The 13,008-nt window shown below is 37.2% G+C and overlaps 1 protein-coding gene across 1 annotated transcript in view; it reads left to right on the forward strand.

Annotated features, from left to right (window-relative positions):
- The first annotated feature begins 6,554 nt into the window (after positions 1 to 6,554).
- Cubn (cubilin) overlaps positions 6,555 to 13,008 on the forward strand; it is a 268,053-nt gene continuing 261,599 nt past the window's right edge. Inside the window, exons 1-5 of the mRNA XM_078023361.1 lie at positions 6,555 to 6,744; positions 7,107 to 7,236; positions 8,139 to 8,234; positions 8,993 to 9,031; positions 11,209 to 11,310. Coding sequence (XP_077879487.1) covers positions 6,632 to 6,744; positions 7,107 to 7,236; positions 8,139 to 8,234; positions 8,993 to 9,031; positions 11,209 to 11,310 — 480 coding nt within the window. The 5' untranslated portion in view covers positions 6,555 to 6,631. The remainder of the gene's footprint in view (positions 6,745 to 7,106; positions 7,237 to 8,138; positions 8,235 to 8,992; positions 9,032 to 11,208; positions 11,311 to 13,008) is intronic.

Below are 13,008 nucleotides of genomic sequence, written 5' to 3' on the forward strand. Positions count from 1 at the left end.
ATTTAAAGTGTGTAAAATGCCATTGATGTCATCAGCTTCTTACTTAAAAGTTTTAATGAATGCAAAAAAAAAATGTGCAAAAGGGCACTCATAGGTGTTTTAAGAGATTCTCAAATTTGGTCCCCTCCCCCAACATTTATCAACTCCTCCATGTCCAGGGGCTCAGTTGCTGGTATTTCATGAAAATGCTCCTTTATGCTCTTTACTCACTTCCACCTCAAGGAAGAGACGATTCCCTTTTAATTGCCTGCTCTTGGATTTACACCTTATCTGGTTCTCCACCCCATAATGTGGAGTTGTTGTTTGCTTCCTGGATCTACCTGGTCTTGTCCTCAGACATCTGTTGACCTTTGTCTCCTGTCCCTACCTCCAGGTCAGCTATCATCTTCCTTACTCAAAGTCCTCAATTCAAGGCTTTGCTCTGAAATTCTCTTTATAGACATCTCTACTTCTCCTTGTACCTAAGATATTCAAGTTAACTGTGAATTCTTCTCCTCCTCCTCCTCCTCCTCCTCCTCCTTCTTCTTTTTTTTTGCCTTAAGGAAACTAAATTCAAGAGAGAGTAGAGGAGGATAAAAAATAAATCACATTCATTTATTTATATTATAATGATAATAACAACTTATATTTAGTGAATACTTGTTATGTTCTGGACACTAATGTGCTGAACATTTCATATACCGTTATTGCTGTAATTATCTTTTTACTGGCAAAAAAAATAGTGTTACATGGTCAGGAAGTGATGGCGCTGGATATGCACCAGATGAATGAACTTCAAAGCCCAGGCCCTTCCCCTCCAGTTGTATGGTCTTCCCTGGAAGTGAGACTTTGGTGGAAAGAATCTGCAATTCATTCCATTTTGTATTCGTACTGTCTCGTAGCATGGTTAACAATACAGAACTTCTACAGACTTCTAGTGGAATGCATTCTGGATTAGGGAGGAGATAGGAGCTTTGCTAGTCAATGGAAGATGGATTTTTTAAGTTGACAGAATGTTTATCTTGGGAAGGAGGTTCTTCACCCTCCAAGGCTGAAGGTCATGGATCATAAAATTATTTTTAATTCGTCTTTGCTGAAGAAACTCTCAACACAGCAAGGAAGCAGAATGCATGCTCATGCTATGAAAACAGAGATTGAGTTTTATATTGCTTCCACTGAGGAGTCATATGCAGACAGTCTGTCCTGTCTATCGATCTGAGCTAAAGTCAAGTAAAGGAGCTAGAAGGAAAAATTCTCTAACTTACAAAAGTCAGTCAGACCTTGGAAGAATCTGTCATTCTCTATTTCTTTCCAATATATGGAGCGATTAGAAATTGAATGCCTAGATTTGGAGCAGAGAAATTAAATTTTTACTTTGTTGAATAATAAATGCATTTATGAAACAGGAAAAATGTGCAAAAGAGGAAGTTCTTAATGAGATCCTGCAGGAGATATTTTATATTGCACTAGGAAGATTTGCCAAGTTCCGTGATCTTTAGGAAAATATTATTATGAAAATAGTTATGTTCAGAGCTCAGAGTTTGTCCTTTCTAAGGGAAGACTCTTAGGTTATTCTAGAGTTGCCAAATATTTCACATTGTCACGCCCACCCCTTTATCTCCATACCAGGTTGTTAAGTTTTCACACAAACCTGGATCGTTGTGATAAATTTCACATTTATCACTATTTATGTAAAAGCTATTAGACAGCTTTACTTGGCATTTAATTTAATACCAACATTAGTATTTTATATCATCTTTGAGTATGGAGGTATTTATAAATACATAAATCATTCCAATCAGTTTTATTGAATCATGTTTTATACTCATCTAAGGTTATGTATTTTAAGAGTATAATTTTATTAGTTTTGGCATGTGCATGTATACGTTTATACAACCGCCACCGCAGTCAAAACAGAATACTTCCATCACCTTCAAACATTCCCTCATGCCTCGTTCCAGTCAATTTTTTCCCATTCCTGGTCTTGGACCACTCTCAATCTGTTTCTTATTAATGTAGTTTTGGCTTTTCTATATTTCCATATGGAATCAAAGAATGTAGAATCACTCAGTAACTAGTGTTTTTGTCCTTGAAAAATACTTGTAAGCAAACTAAATGACATGCCACAGGTTAGTCTGAAAAGACTCAAATTTAAGTTATGTGAACTCATCTTAAATAAAAAGATACTAACTCAAATTTTAAAACGAGGCAAAGTATTTGAATGGACAGCTCACCAAGAAAAGATATACAAATGACAAATATATATAAAAACATGCCCAACATCTTTAATCATTAGAGAAATACAAATTAAAATCACAATGACATACCTCTGCTCACCCATTGAAATGGCTAAAAATAAAATATCAAAATGATGGAGAGAATGTGGAGCAACTGAAAGTCATACATAATGTGGGGAAATTTTTTAGAAATTTGTTTGATAGTTTCAAACAAATTTAAAGATATATTTACCATAAGTTTCAGCAATCTGACCTTCAGTGTTTATCCCAAAGAAATGAAAAGATGCATTCACACAAAGACCTGGTCAAAAATCTTTGTAGCAGTTTTATTTATAATAGTCCTAAGCTGGAAACAACTCAAGTCAATTGAGGAAATGAAATACAACAAAAAGCTATGTGGTAATAAAAAGCAAACAATTAATGATAAGCACTACAGGATAGATGAATTGTGAAAGCATTATATTGAGTGAAAAGCCAGATACAAAAGTTTATGTAGGAGAAATCTGGCAGGCTTACAAAATTTTAAAAAAAGCATCAATGTTTGAGTATCACACATCATTGGATGCTATGTTCCTGATCATTTTTGTCCTCAAAGAGCCTACATAACTTCATGAATATTTACCAATATAACAGCAATATAAAAATCTCACCAAAAGATTTTTCTTAGAGGAGAGCTTTTGTAGAGTAGTTCTTCAGATGCCGTTTTGTCTTTCTTATCATAGTCCGTGTGCCCAAGGAAAGTTGTAGTGCATATACAGCTGATTTCACAAATCACAATGTAGAACATTTCCATTATTTCCAAGTGGGTTCTATAGTCCCAGGACAGAATCCATGGCAGACATCAGAGATCCATGCCTTCAAATGGATCATCTAGCTGAAAGAGAGTCAAACCCAATGTGGAAGGTAGTCGTAGATTCCACAGCCAGTCTGTAAGTCTTACTGGGGTGGGAAACGGAGAGATTCCTGAAGCCACCATAGGGGTCCCCACAGATCTTGGAAAGTCGGTGTCAATGTTTATGTTTATACCCTAAATTCTGCCACTTCAGAGAAGCTGTCCTGGTCACACAGTGAGGGATGTCCTTTCTCCCATAACTTTATATCAACTTCTTAGAGGCTTCCCTGCTCATTTATTTCTTTACTTTTTCTTTTCTGGGTATTTCCTTGCCCCAGAATTCCAGCTCCTTGAGGTCAAGGATCTGTTTGTTGTTGTTGCTTTTAATTAGCCAATGGATCCTAATGTATACCAGAGTCTGGCACAAATTAGGTGTTCTGAAAATATGGACTCAGTAGAATCAAATACAATTAAATTTGAATAAATTTGATAGAATTTGATGATAAATACACTATGAAATGATACATTTCTTCTAATAAAATCATTTCTTCATCTGTTGTTAAGGATCAAATTATATAATTTGTGTAAATTAGAGTACAGTGGCCTAGCACACTGCAAAAACTCAAAATCATGAGATGGGGTTAAATTACCTCATTATGTCAAGATCATGAAACAAATCTAATTCTCCCTTAATTCTACCACTCCAATGAATTTTTCTTCTTTTTAAAACATCCTTTTGTTTTCCTTACAAAATTCTTGCAGCTCCACTTCCACATTTTTCTAATCGCTGCTCAAGAATATTGGGAGTTTGAATCAAAACCCTAACTCTGAAATCTTCCTGCTTTTTTTTTTGGTCTTAGGTTCTAGAACTTTTAGTCCTATCTGATCTTCTAAATTGCATGATGTAGTCTTACTACAGAGTACAAAGTTTAGAGGGAGAATGGAAACTTGTATTAAGGTAACATTAAAACAATGTATTCAACCTAAAATGCCATTTATTGTACTCCATCTATTTATTTTCTTTTTCTTCTTCCCTCCCTCCCTCCCTCCCTCCCTCCCTCCCTCCCTCCCTCCTTCCTTCCTTCCTTCCTTCCTTCCTTCCTTCCTTCCTTCCTTCCTTCCTTCCTTTTGTTCTTTCTTTCTTCCTTTCTTTCTTGGTAAATAGAAATTGAACCCAGGGGCGCTTAACCACTGAGCCACTTAACCACCAAGCCTTTATAATATTTTATTTAGAGACAGGATGTTGCTGAGTTGCTGAGGGCCTCACTAAATTGCTGAGGCTGGCTATGAACTCATGATCCGCCTGCCTCAGCCTTCAAAGCCGCTGGGATTACAGGTGTGTGCCATTGTGCCTGGCTCCATCTATTCATCTATTTTTTTCTTTTAAAAAAATTTTTTTAGACATTGATGTACCTTTATTTTATTAATTTTATTTATATTTGGTGCAGAGAATCGAACCCAGTGGCTCACACATGCTAGGCAAGTGCTCAACCACGGAGCCATAACCCAGCCCCAATTTCCTAAATACAACAGAATCTCTCAAGTGATCTCAGTAGTAGGTCAGGTAAATATCAACTTGAAATCTATTTTTCGGTTTGTTTTTGTTGTGATGTATAGTAGGTGTAGAACATTGTTGCATTTCTCCATAATATCAAATTTCACTGGCTTATTTAAGAAATTTTATATAGATGCTATCAAAAAATTGAGATGACCTTTCAAATTTTTTCAGATTATTTTTCTGAATTTTTGACATTAAGGAATCTAGATGGAAAATCATTCTTTTTTTAAGATGATTTTTATAGCAAGCAGTTCCTGTTCCATTTTCTTAATTATACTTTAAATTTTTTAAAAAATATTATAAAATATGTATAACATAAAATTTACACTTTTACTCATTTTACGTTTGCAATTCAGTGACAGGAATTACACTTTGTGCAACCATTGTTGCCACTCATCTCCAGAATGTTTTCCATCTTTCCCAAATGAAAGGGTACACATTGAATAATGACTCCCTGTCCCGGCTCCCACCCTTGGAAACCACTGTTCTTTTTGTCTCTGTGAATTTGACTACTCTAGCCACCTTGCATGAGTGAAATCATATGCAGTGTTTTTCCATTAGTGACTCACATTTCACTTAGCTCAGTATCTTCAAGATCCATCCATGTTGTACCATGTGTCAAAATCTCACTCCCTTTTTAAGGCCAAAAAATATTACATTCTATGTATGCCGTTTTTAAATCCATTCATCTGTTGATGGACACTTCAGTTACTTCCAACTTTTGGCTGTTATAAATAATGCTGCTATAAACATTGGCATACAGATATCTGTTTTAAGTCCTGGCTTTCAATTCTTTTAGTTATATATACAAACATGAAATATTGCTGGCTCATACGTTAATTATATGTTTAATTCTGAAGGGAACTTCTGTACTGTTTTCTTTTTTGTTGATTTTTTAAATAAATGACAGCGAAATGCATTACAGTTCATATTACACATATAGAGCACAATTTTTCATATCGCTGGTTGTACATAAAGTATATTCACACCAATTCGTGTCTTCCAACATGTGCTTTAGATAATGATGTCCATCATACTCCACCATCATTGCTAACCCCCTGCCCAGAGTTGGAGAAGATAATGCCAAGTGAAGTTAGGCAATCCCAAAAAACGAATGCCGAATGTTTTCTCTGATATAAGGAACTGATTCATAGTGGGGTAGGGAGGGAGAGCATGGGAGGAATAGACAAACTCTGTATTGTTTTCGATAGCAATTGTACCTTTTTACATTCCTATCAGAAATGTACAAAGTTTTCAATTTCTCCCATACTTGTTATTTTCTGTTATTTTTGAGTTGTGGGAATTCTTTCTGTATTCTGGATATTAACCCCTCATCATATATAAGATTAACAAATATATTTTTCAATTCCGTGAGTTACTTTAACACTGTTGGTAGTGTCCTTTAATGCACAGAGGTTTTAAATTGATGTAAAACATTTAACTTTCTGTAACCTGTGCTTTTTTGTTATTGATATTGTTGCCTGAGTTTTGGTATCAGTCCCAAGAAATCAGTGCTAAATCCAAGGTCATGAAGGTTTCTCCCTATGTTTTCTTCTAAGAGTTTTCTTCTAAGAGCTCTTAGATTTAGGTCTTTGAATTGCTTTGTGTTAATTTTTGCATATGGTACAAGGTAAGGGTCCAACATTTTTCCATGTGAATATTTAGTTCTTCCAGCATCACCTGTTGGAAGGTGTTTTCTAAGCAAGAATTGTTCTAGTGAATGTTTCTAAAGTGATTTGTGACAGTTTCAAAGGTCAAAAAATAATGATTAAGTTGTGCATCACTTAAGGTAGATTTTGACCTCTCCCAAGTTGAAGAGTACTGGGAGAACTAAGATCATTTACATTCCTGAGTGAGAAAAAAAAATAACATAAGCTTCTTGGATAAAGAAGACAAGACTGAAAAGTTACAGGATCATCCATTGGTCAAAGTACACCTGCCCGGTTTGCTGGTATACACACTTTCAGACTCAGGGGTTGGAGAGGCCTCCCTCTTACCTGGCCACCGAGGAGGCTGGTGAGGAACATGTCCTCACCACTTTGGAGTTTGATTATTCTATTGGCAATTGCTAAATTAGATGGTGAAGCTGGTGGACTTGAGCAGCAGCCAGGAAAAAGAAGTATTGATAACCTCCAACAGTAAGTAAACAGGAGTTATTTTTGTTGATGGAGTAGGGAAGTTCCTTACCACTTTTCACAAGCAGCCAGATGAGCAATAGTGTAATTTTGCTTGAGGAAAACAGTGATGGTAAAAAGCCAACAGGGAAAATTATTTGGACGGATACATGGAATTACCTTCTTATGTATAAATTATTTATTTTTCCATAAGCCTACTACATGGTTACTAGGAGGTATCTCCGGGAAATTCACAGATAAAAAAGTGGCAGATGACTAGAGCCCAGATGTACACCATCTTGTCTGTAGTTACTCAGTGAGAAATTGTTTAGATTTCAAAATTGTATGTGCTAATGACTGATACAGTCTCTGGTTGTCTTACATAGGCCTCGCATAGCCTCAGAGAGGGGAAATTTAGTGTTTCTTACATCGTCTGCCCAAAACATTGAATTTAGAACTGGACCCCTGGGAAAAATTAAATTAAATGATGAAGACCTCAGCGAATGTTTGCATCAGGTAATAAATATACTGCACACCTATTGAGGTCATTTTGCATATCAATATATAGTGACTTAGTCCAACAGCTCTGTTTTAATCTGTACCTTGACTCTTTAGCCCAGAGAACATGATTGGCACTAAGATGAGTTCTTATAAAGGACAGTGACCTAGAGTTAATGGTGGGTAGGGGGAGTAATGCTAACAGAGGTGGCTCATGGTACAGAAAAATGTACCCTAGTCCAGAAATAATACGGAGGGTAGTATTTGAATTCCTCTGTAAGGGAGGTGAAGGGGAGGGTAACCAGGGAAAGGTGTTGATGTGGCAAGTTTACTTTTACCAAAGAACTGTATTGGACAATTATTCTCATGCCTTATTGAATGTTTTCAGTGTCAATATTTATTACACTATGCTTGCATATCTGCTATAATGTAAGAGCTAGCATTGTTTGGAGCATATTATAGGTCATCTGTTTGCATACTACCTGATATCCATGATCTCATTTGACCCTCACAGCTACCCTGTGAAATGGGTTTATTATTATCACATTTATAATGGAGCTAAATGTACCCTAGAACTGTTAAATAATTTGCTCAAAGACACATAATAAATGGCTGAATCAAGATTTAAAACTTGAACAGTCTGGTTCTAAGCCAACTTTCTTCATAAGCACCCTAAACAATTATGGGAAATATGCAAACAGAAAATACATTAATATAGTGTTATGAAAAAGGGTGAGTGGAATTATGCCATGGCTATTTTGTTCTAAAGTTTATTGTTCACAGCATTATTTTAGTATTTTAATAGGTAGGATCATAGTGCTTAAAACAGAATATAACTCAAGTTTTTTATTAGAGTCTTCTAAGATGTACATATTTTTTTTTTACCAGCATCCTTCTTCTCCTTTTTCTTTTAAAAATAGATTGAGAAAAACAAAGATGATATTGTAGTTTTAAAAAAGAGTGCAGTTGACCTGCCCCAAAATGTATCTAATCAAATCCATCAGCTTAATTCTACGGTAAGTCTGACATCCACATCTTAAGAGTAAATAAGTTCTCCTTAATTCAACTTTGTAAGTAATTCATTTTGCAGGGGACATACCATCTTCTCTTTTTATCACTGTCATTATGGACTTTTTTGTTGAACTTGCATAACTCTAATGGAGGACATAGAGGTGTTCGTGGACAGAATGTTGGAAATATGAGGGCAACAATATGTTGCACATGCGGACATTATTCAAGTTCTGAGATGACCTTCTTATTGGTGAAGGGGCTCATGGCTGTTATGAGAGTTTCAATAGAGTGTCCAGAGAAGCAACGAGATACAGCTTATCAGTAGGATATACTTCTTTTAAAAAGATCTAGGAAGGAGCTGGGCATGGTGGCCCAGGCCTGTAATCCCAGCGGCTCAGGAGGCTGAGGCAGGAGGATCGTGAGTTCAAAGCCAGCCTCAGCAAGTTAGTGAGGCCCTGTCTCTAAACACAATATAAAAAAGAGCTCAGTGGTAGCACTCCTAGGTTCAATCCCCATACCAAAATAAACAACGAAACAAAACCCCAACAACCTAGGAAGGAAGGAAGAAAGAAAGACATGTGACGAAAGGGAATAAGATGCAAGGGAAGACTAGAAGGGAGAAGTATGAGGACGGAAAAGTGAATGAAAGTGGGAACAAAGTCCCTCCCTGGCAGAGTGCATTAGGAAAATATGTCGCAGGGTACAAGGCTGTGTGAAATACCTTGGAACCAGCTGACTGATGTTTTTTCTTCCCCACTACCAGCTTGTGGCTCTCGAGAGAAAATTTCAAAGTTTCCAACAGGTAAGGCTCGTAATGACTAGATACCTTATATCTTTCACTGAAAAATACACAAGAACCATCGACAGAGTTGATATCCTTATTTTAAGGGTAGATAGATGATTGATATCAAAGATGTGCTTTTCCCATAACTTACTTCTCATCCCAGCTTCTGCTTCCCAGGATGCAGACAAGGACCCTGAGTCTAAGAGAGATGCAGTGTCCAGGCCAGGGTCACTGGGCGTGTGAGGTTTTGCGCCTCCCAGTTCACAGCCCGCGTGGATCCCTTCTCACAATGGCACCTTTAATTTAACTCTTTGACAGTAGGTTGAAATGTGCTCTGCTTGATCAGCTATCGATCTCCCAACTTGCTGATTCTGGCATTGAGGACTCTGTTTTGAAAAGTGAAACATGCTTTCTAACATGAAGTTCCAAAGTCTGGGGTGTGTCACAATATTTCAGATTCCCTTGAAACTCCATTTGCTGGTGACTAAATTTGAACCATTTCGTACCACAGATGTTCTATAACCAAATGCTTACAAGCCGACTATGTACTTCCAAGCTTCTTACCATTTTTTTTTTTTTTTTGAGTAGCTGGACTCTTTAAAGACTTTTATGGAAACCATAACCTTTTATCTAGAGAAATGTAGACTCTCCCCATATTTGTTGTTTTGTGGGATTCTAGATGAAGACTCTCTGTAGGGTGTTGTTCTCTACTTTCTGTGCTTGAAGTTTGTTAGCAAGTTTATATATCTATATATATTGGTTTTCCCCACTTTGACAATGGGTTGCACCCTGAGGCTTCCTTCATCAGTTTAAGTGGTTGAGTAAATGAAAATTAGTAAGGACTTGTGCTATAGAACAAAACCCAGCACTAGAGTTTTTAGCCTTCTACAATGCTTCACTGTTTCTACCAAAGGTCAAGAACTGGAGAACATGGTCCCAGTGAACACAGGGTGTCCTCTCTCTCCTCATCCCTCCTGAAGAGTTTTTAGTGCTTTCTGAACGGAAATGCCTTTCAGCCTTTGGTCAGGGCAAAGGCTCTCCGGCCACCACAATCCCTACCACTCCCTATTGTCTTCCTTCTGAACACTAACCTTCATTTCCTGCTGGGCCCCATGAGTTTTGGAATTTCAAATCCCCAGACAGTGTTGCTTTTGTACAGCAGAAGAACTTCTAATGAGCTCCTGGTGAACATTCTTCATAGTGCCTTTTGATGGACACAGCTCATTATGGTACTGGCATGAAGACAAATAGAATAATGAAAGAGAACAGAGTCCACAGAGAGAACTCCCTCCAACGCACATGTATGGTCTCCTGATTTATGACAAGGGTGGAGAGAGAATAGGCTTTGCACTAAATGGTACTGGGCCACAAAACTGTCCTCTGGCTCTCTATTTCATCTGTAAACAAAGGAAATGAACTTGATTTTTTTTTTCTGTGCGTCACTGTATATATACCTAAATGTAATGCATACTTCGCCCCTATTTATGTAGAGAAATCAACTATCGATAAAGTTAATAAAAATAGATTTGTTGCATTATCCTTTGTCCCCTCCAAAAAGGTGTCTCTGTCCCTAAAGACATTAAAAATCTTATAAGATTGAAACTGGGAGCTGACATTAGTTTAGAATGCCCAGGTTGTGTAGACAAAGGTAGGTCTGTTTGCCACTCAATTGAAAGCCAGTCAGGTGAGCACAAGGTGGGGGGTGGATCTCAGCGGGCCACATGGCAAACAAAGGGGCTTGGAGTGAAATGAGTTCAGTCATTTTAACCCATGGGAGGAGGGGATGGCAGTAAAAAGGGATCAGATTTCAAAGGCTTATCTGGAGGTACTAAAGATAAGAATAACACGGCAAAGAATGGGAGATTTCCATTTATTTTTTCTTAGCAATCAGAATCATTGGCTCTGGTCCACTGACCCATGAACAATTCTTTTCCGGAGAATAGAGTAAGGACCTTCTTCCTTCTGGTTAAAAGCACATAAAGAGTTAAGGAATCGGAACACAACTGATAATAGCAAGCACCTCTTAGGTTTTCCTAAGAGAATCGATCTGCCAAAGGACTGGAGTAATTGATTGGAAATGGAGGAGACCCCACAGATAATAAAAGGAAATTTTTCACACCTGCACTGAGACCTGCCCTTGGTCCTGGGAACTGCAGTGTCATGAGCTCACTGACTGACCTCTCTTTTTTTTCCAGACAGTGGACAAAAACTTTTGCAGCAGCCATCCCTGCCAAAACGGTGGAACCTGCCTCAATCTGCACGATTCCTTTTATTGCATCTGTCCCTCACAGTGGGAGGTGAGTCACTTGCCTTTGATTAAAAGACCTGATGAGTCAGCATCTGTGGGTTTTTTTTTTATGGACTCATTCAGACATATTTAATTCTCCATCTGAAGTCTTTAGGATTCTGTGACTCCTGGATCAGAGTGAATTTTACCGTGTATGCCAGAGGATGGCAAGTAGGATTATGTAACCCAGTGAATGCCAAGCCAACCTAAGGAGGAGTTCACTTGCTTGGATAATTACACTGAAGGCCGTGATATTTCTGTTAGCATTAATTTTTTAGTTTATTTTTTATATTTTTTAATTTGTTCTTTTTAGATAAACATGAGAGTGTATTTTAACATATACAGAAATGGAGCATAACTTATTCTAATTAGGATCCCTTTCTTGTGTTTTTATATAATGTGGAGTTTCACTGTTCACATATTCTTATATGAACATGGGAAAGTTATATCAGATTCATTCTACTGTCTTTTCTGTTACCATCCTCCTGCCCTACCCTACATTCTCCTTTGTCTAATCCAATGAACTTCTAGTCCCCGTCCCATTATTGTGTGTTAGCATCTGCACATCAGAGAGAACATTCGGCCTTTGGTTTTTTGGGATTGGCTTATTTCACTTAGCATAATATTCTCCAGTTCCATCCATTTACTGACAAAGGCCATAATGCCATTCTTCTTTATGGCCGAGTAATATTCCGTTGTATTATGTACCACATTTTCTTTATCCATGCATCTGTTGAAGGGAACTTTGGTTGGTTCTATAACTTAGCTATTGTGGATTGATCTGCTATAAACATTGATGTGGCTACATCACTGTAGTATACTGATTTTAAATCCTTTAGGTATAAACCAAGGAGTGAGAGAACTGGGTCAAATCGTGGCTCCATTCCAAGTTTTCTGAGGAATCTATACTGCCTTCCATAATGGTTGCAACAATTTGTAGTCCCACCAGCAATGTATGAGTGAACCTTTTTCCTCACATCCTCACCAACATTTATTCAGCCTTGAAAAAAATTAGCATTAATTTAAATTGTTCAGCTTTGGAAAGTAAAATGACTCTTGACATAATTAGTTTTCTTGCAAAATGTTCCTAACATTACATTAAGTAAATATTCCCAGGCATGGGGCTATTGTAAAATGAAAATTCATCTTGATAAATCTCTTTGTGTGACTGCTGTATTTTTTTTAAGAGAGAGAGAGAATTTTTTAATATTTATTTTTTAGATTTCGGTGGACACAACATCTTTATTTTATTTTTATGTGGTGCTGAGAATTGAACCCAGTGGCCCGCGCATGCCAGGCGAGCGCATTACTGCTTGAGCCACATCCTCAGCCCATGTGTGACTGCTGTATTCTTATGAAGAGCTGTTTGGTTCAATTAGGTCAAATATGAATTCTAGAGGAAGGATAACTGATGGTCAATATTAGTATTTTTTTTTCTTTTTTTTATTGGTTGTTCACAACATTACAAAGCTCTTGACATATCATATTTCATACATTAGATTGAAGTGGGTTATGAACTCCCAATTTTACCCCAAATGCAGATTGCAGAATCACGTCAGATACACATCCACAATTTTACATAATGCCCTATTAGTAATTGTTGTATTCTGCTACCTTTCCTATCCTCAACTATCCCCCCCTCCCCTCCCCTAATATTAGTATTTTTGTATTTGGCTTAACTAAGGACTTATTTACTGTCCATATGTAA

The sequence above is a fragment of the Ictidomys tridecemlineatus genome, chromosome 10 (assembly GCF_052094955.1).
Source record: "Ictidomys tridecemlineatus isolate mIctTri1 chromosome 10, mIctTri1.hap1, whole genome shotgun sequence".
In the NCBI taxonomy this organism is placed as follows: Eukaryota; Metazoa; Chordata; class Mammalia; order Rodentia; family Sciuridae; genus Ictidomys; species Ictidomys tridecemlineatus.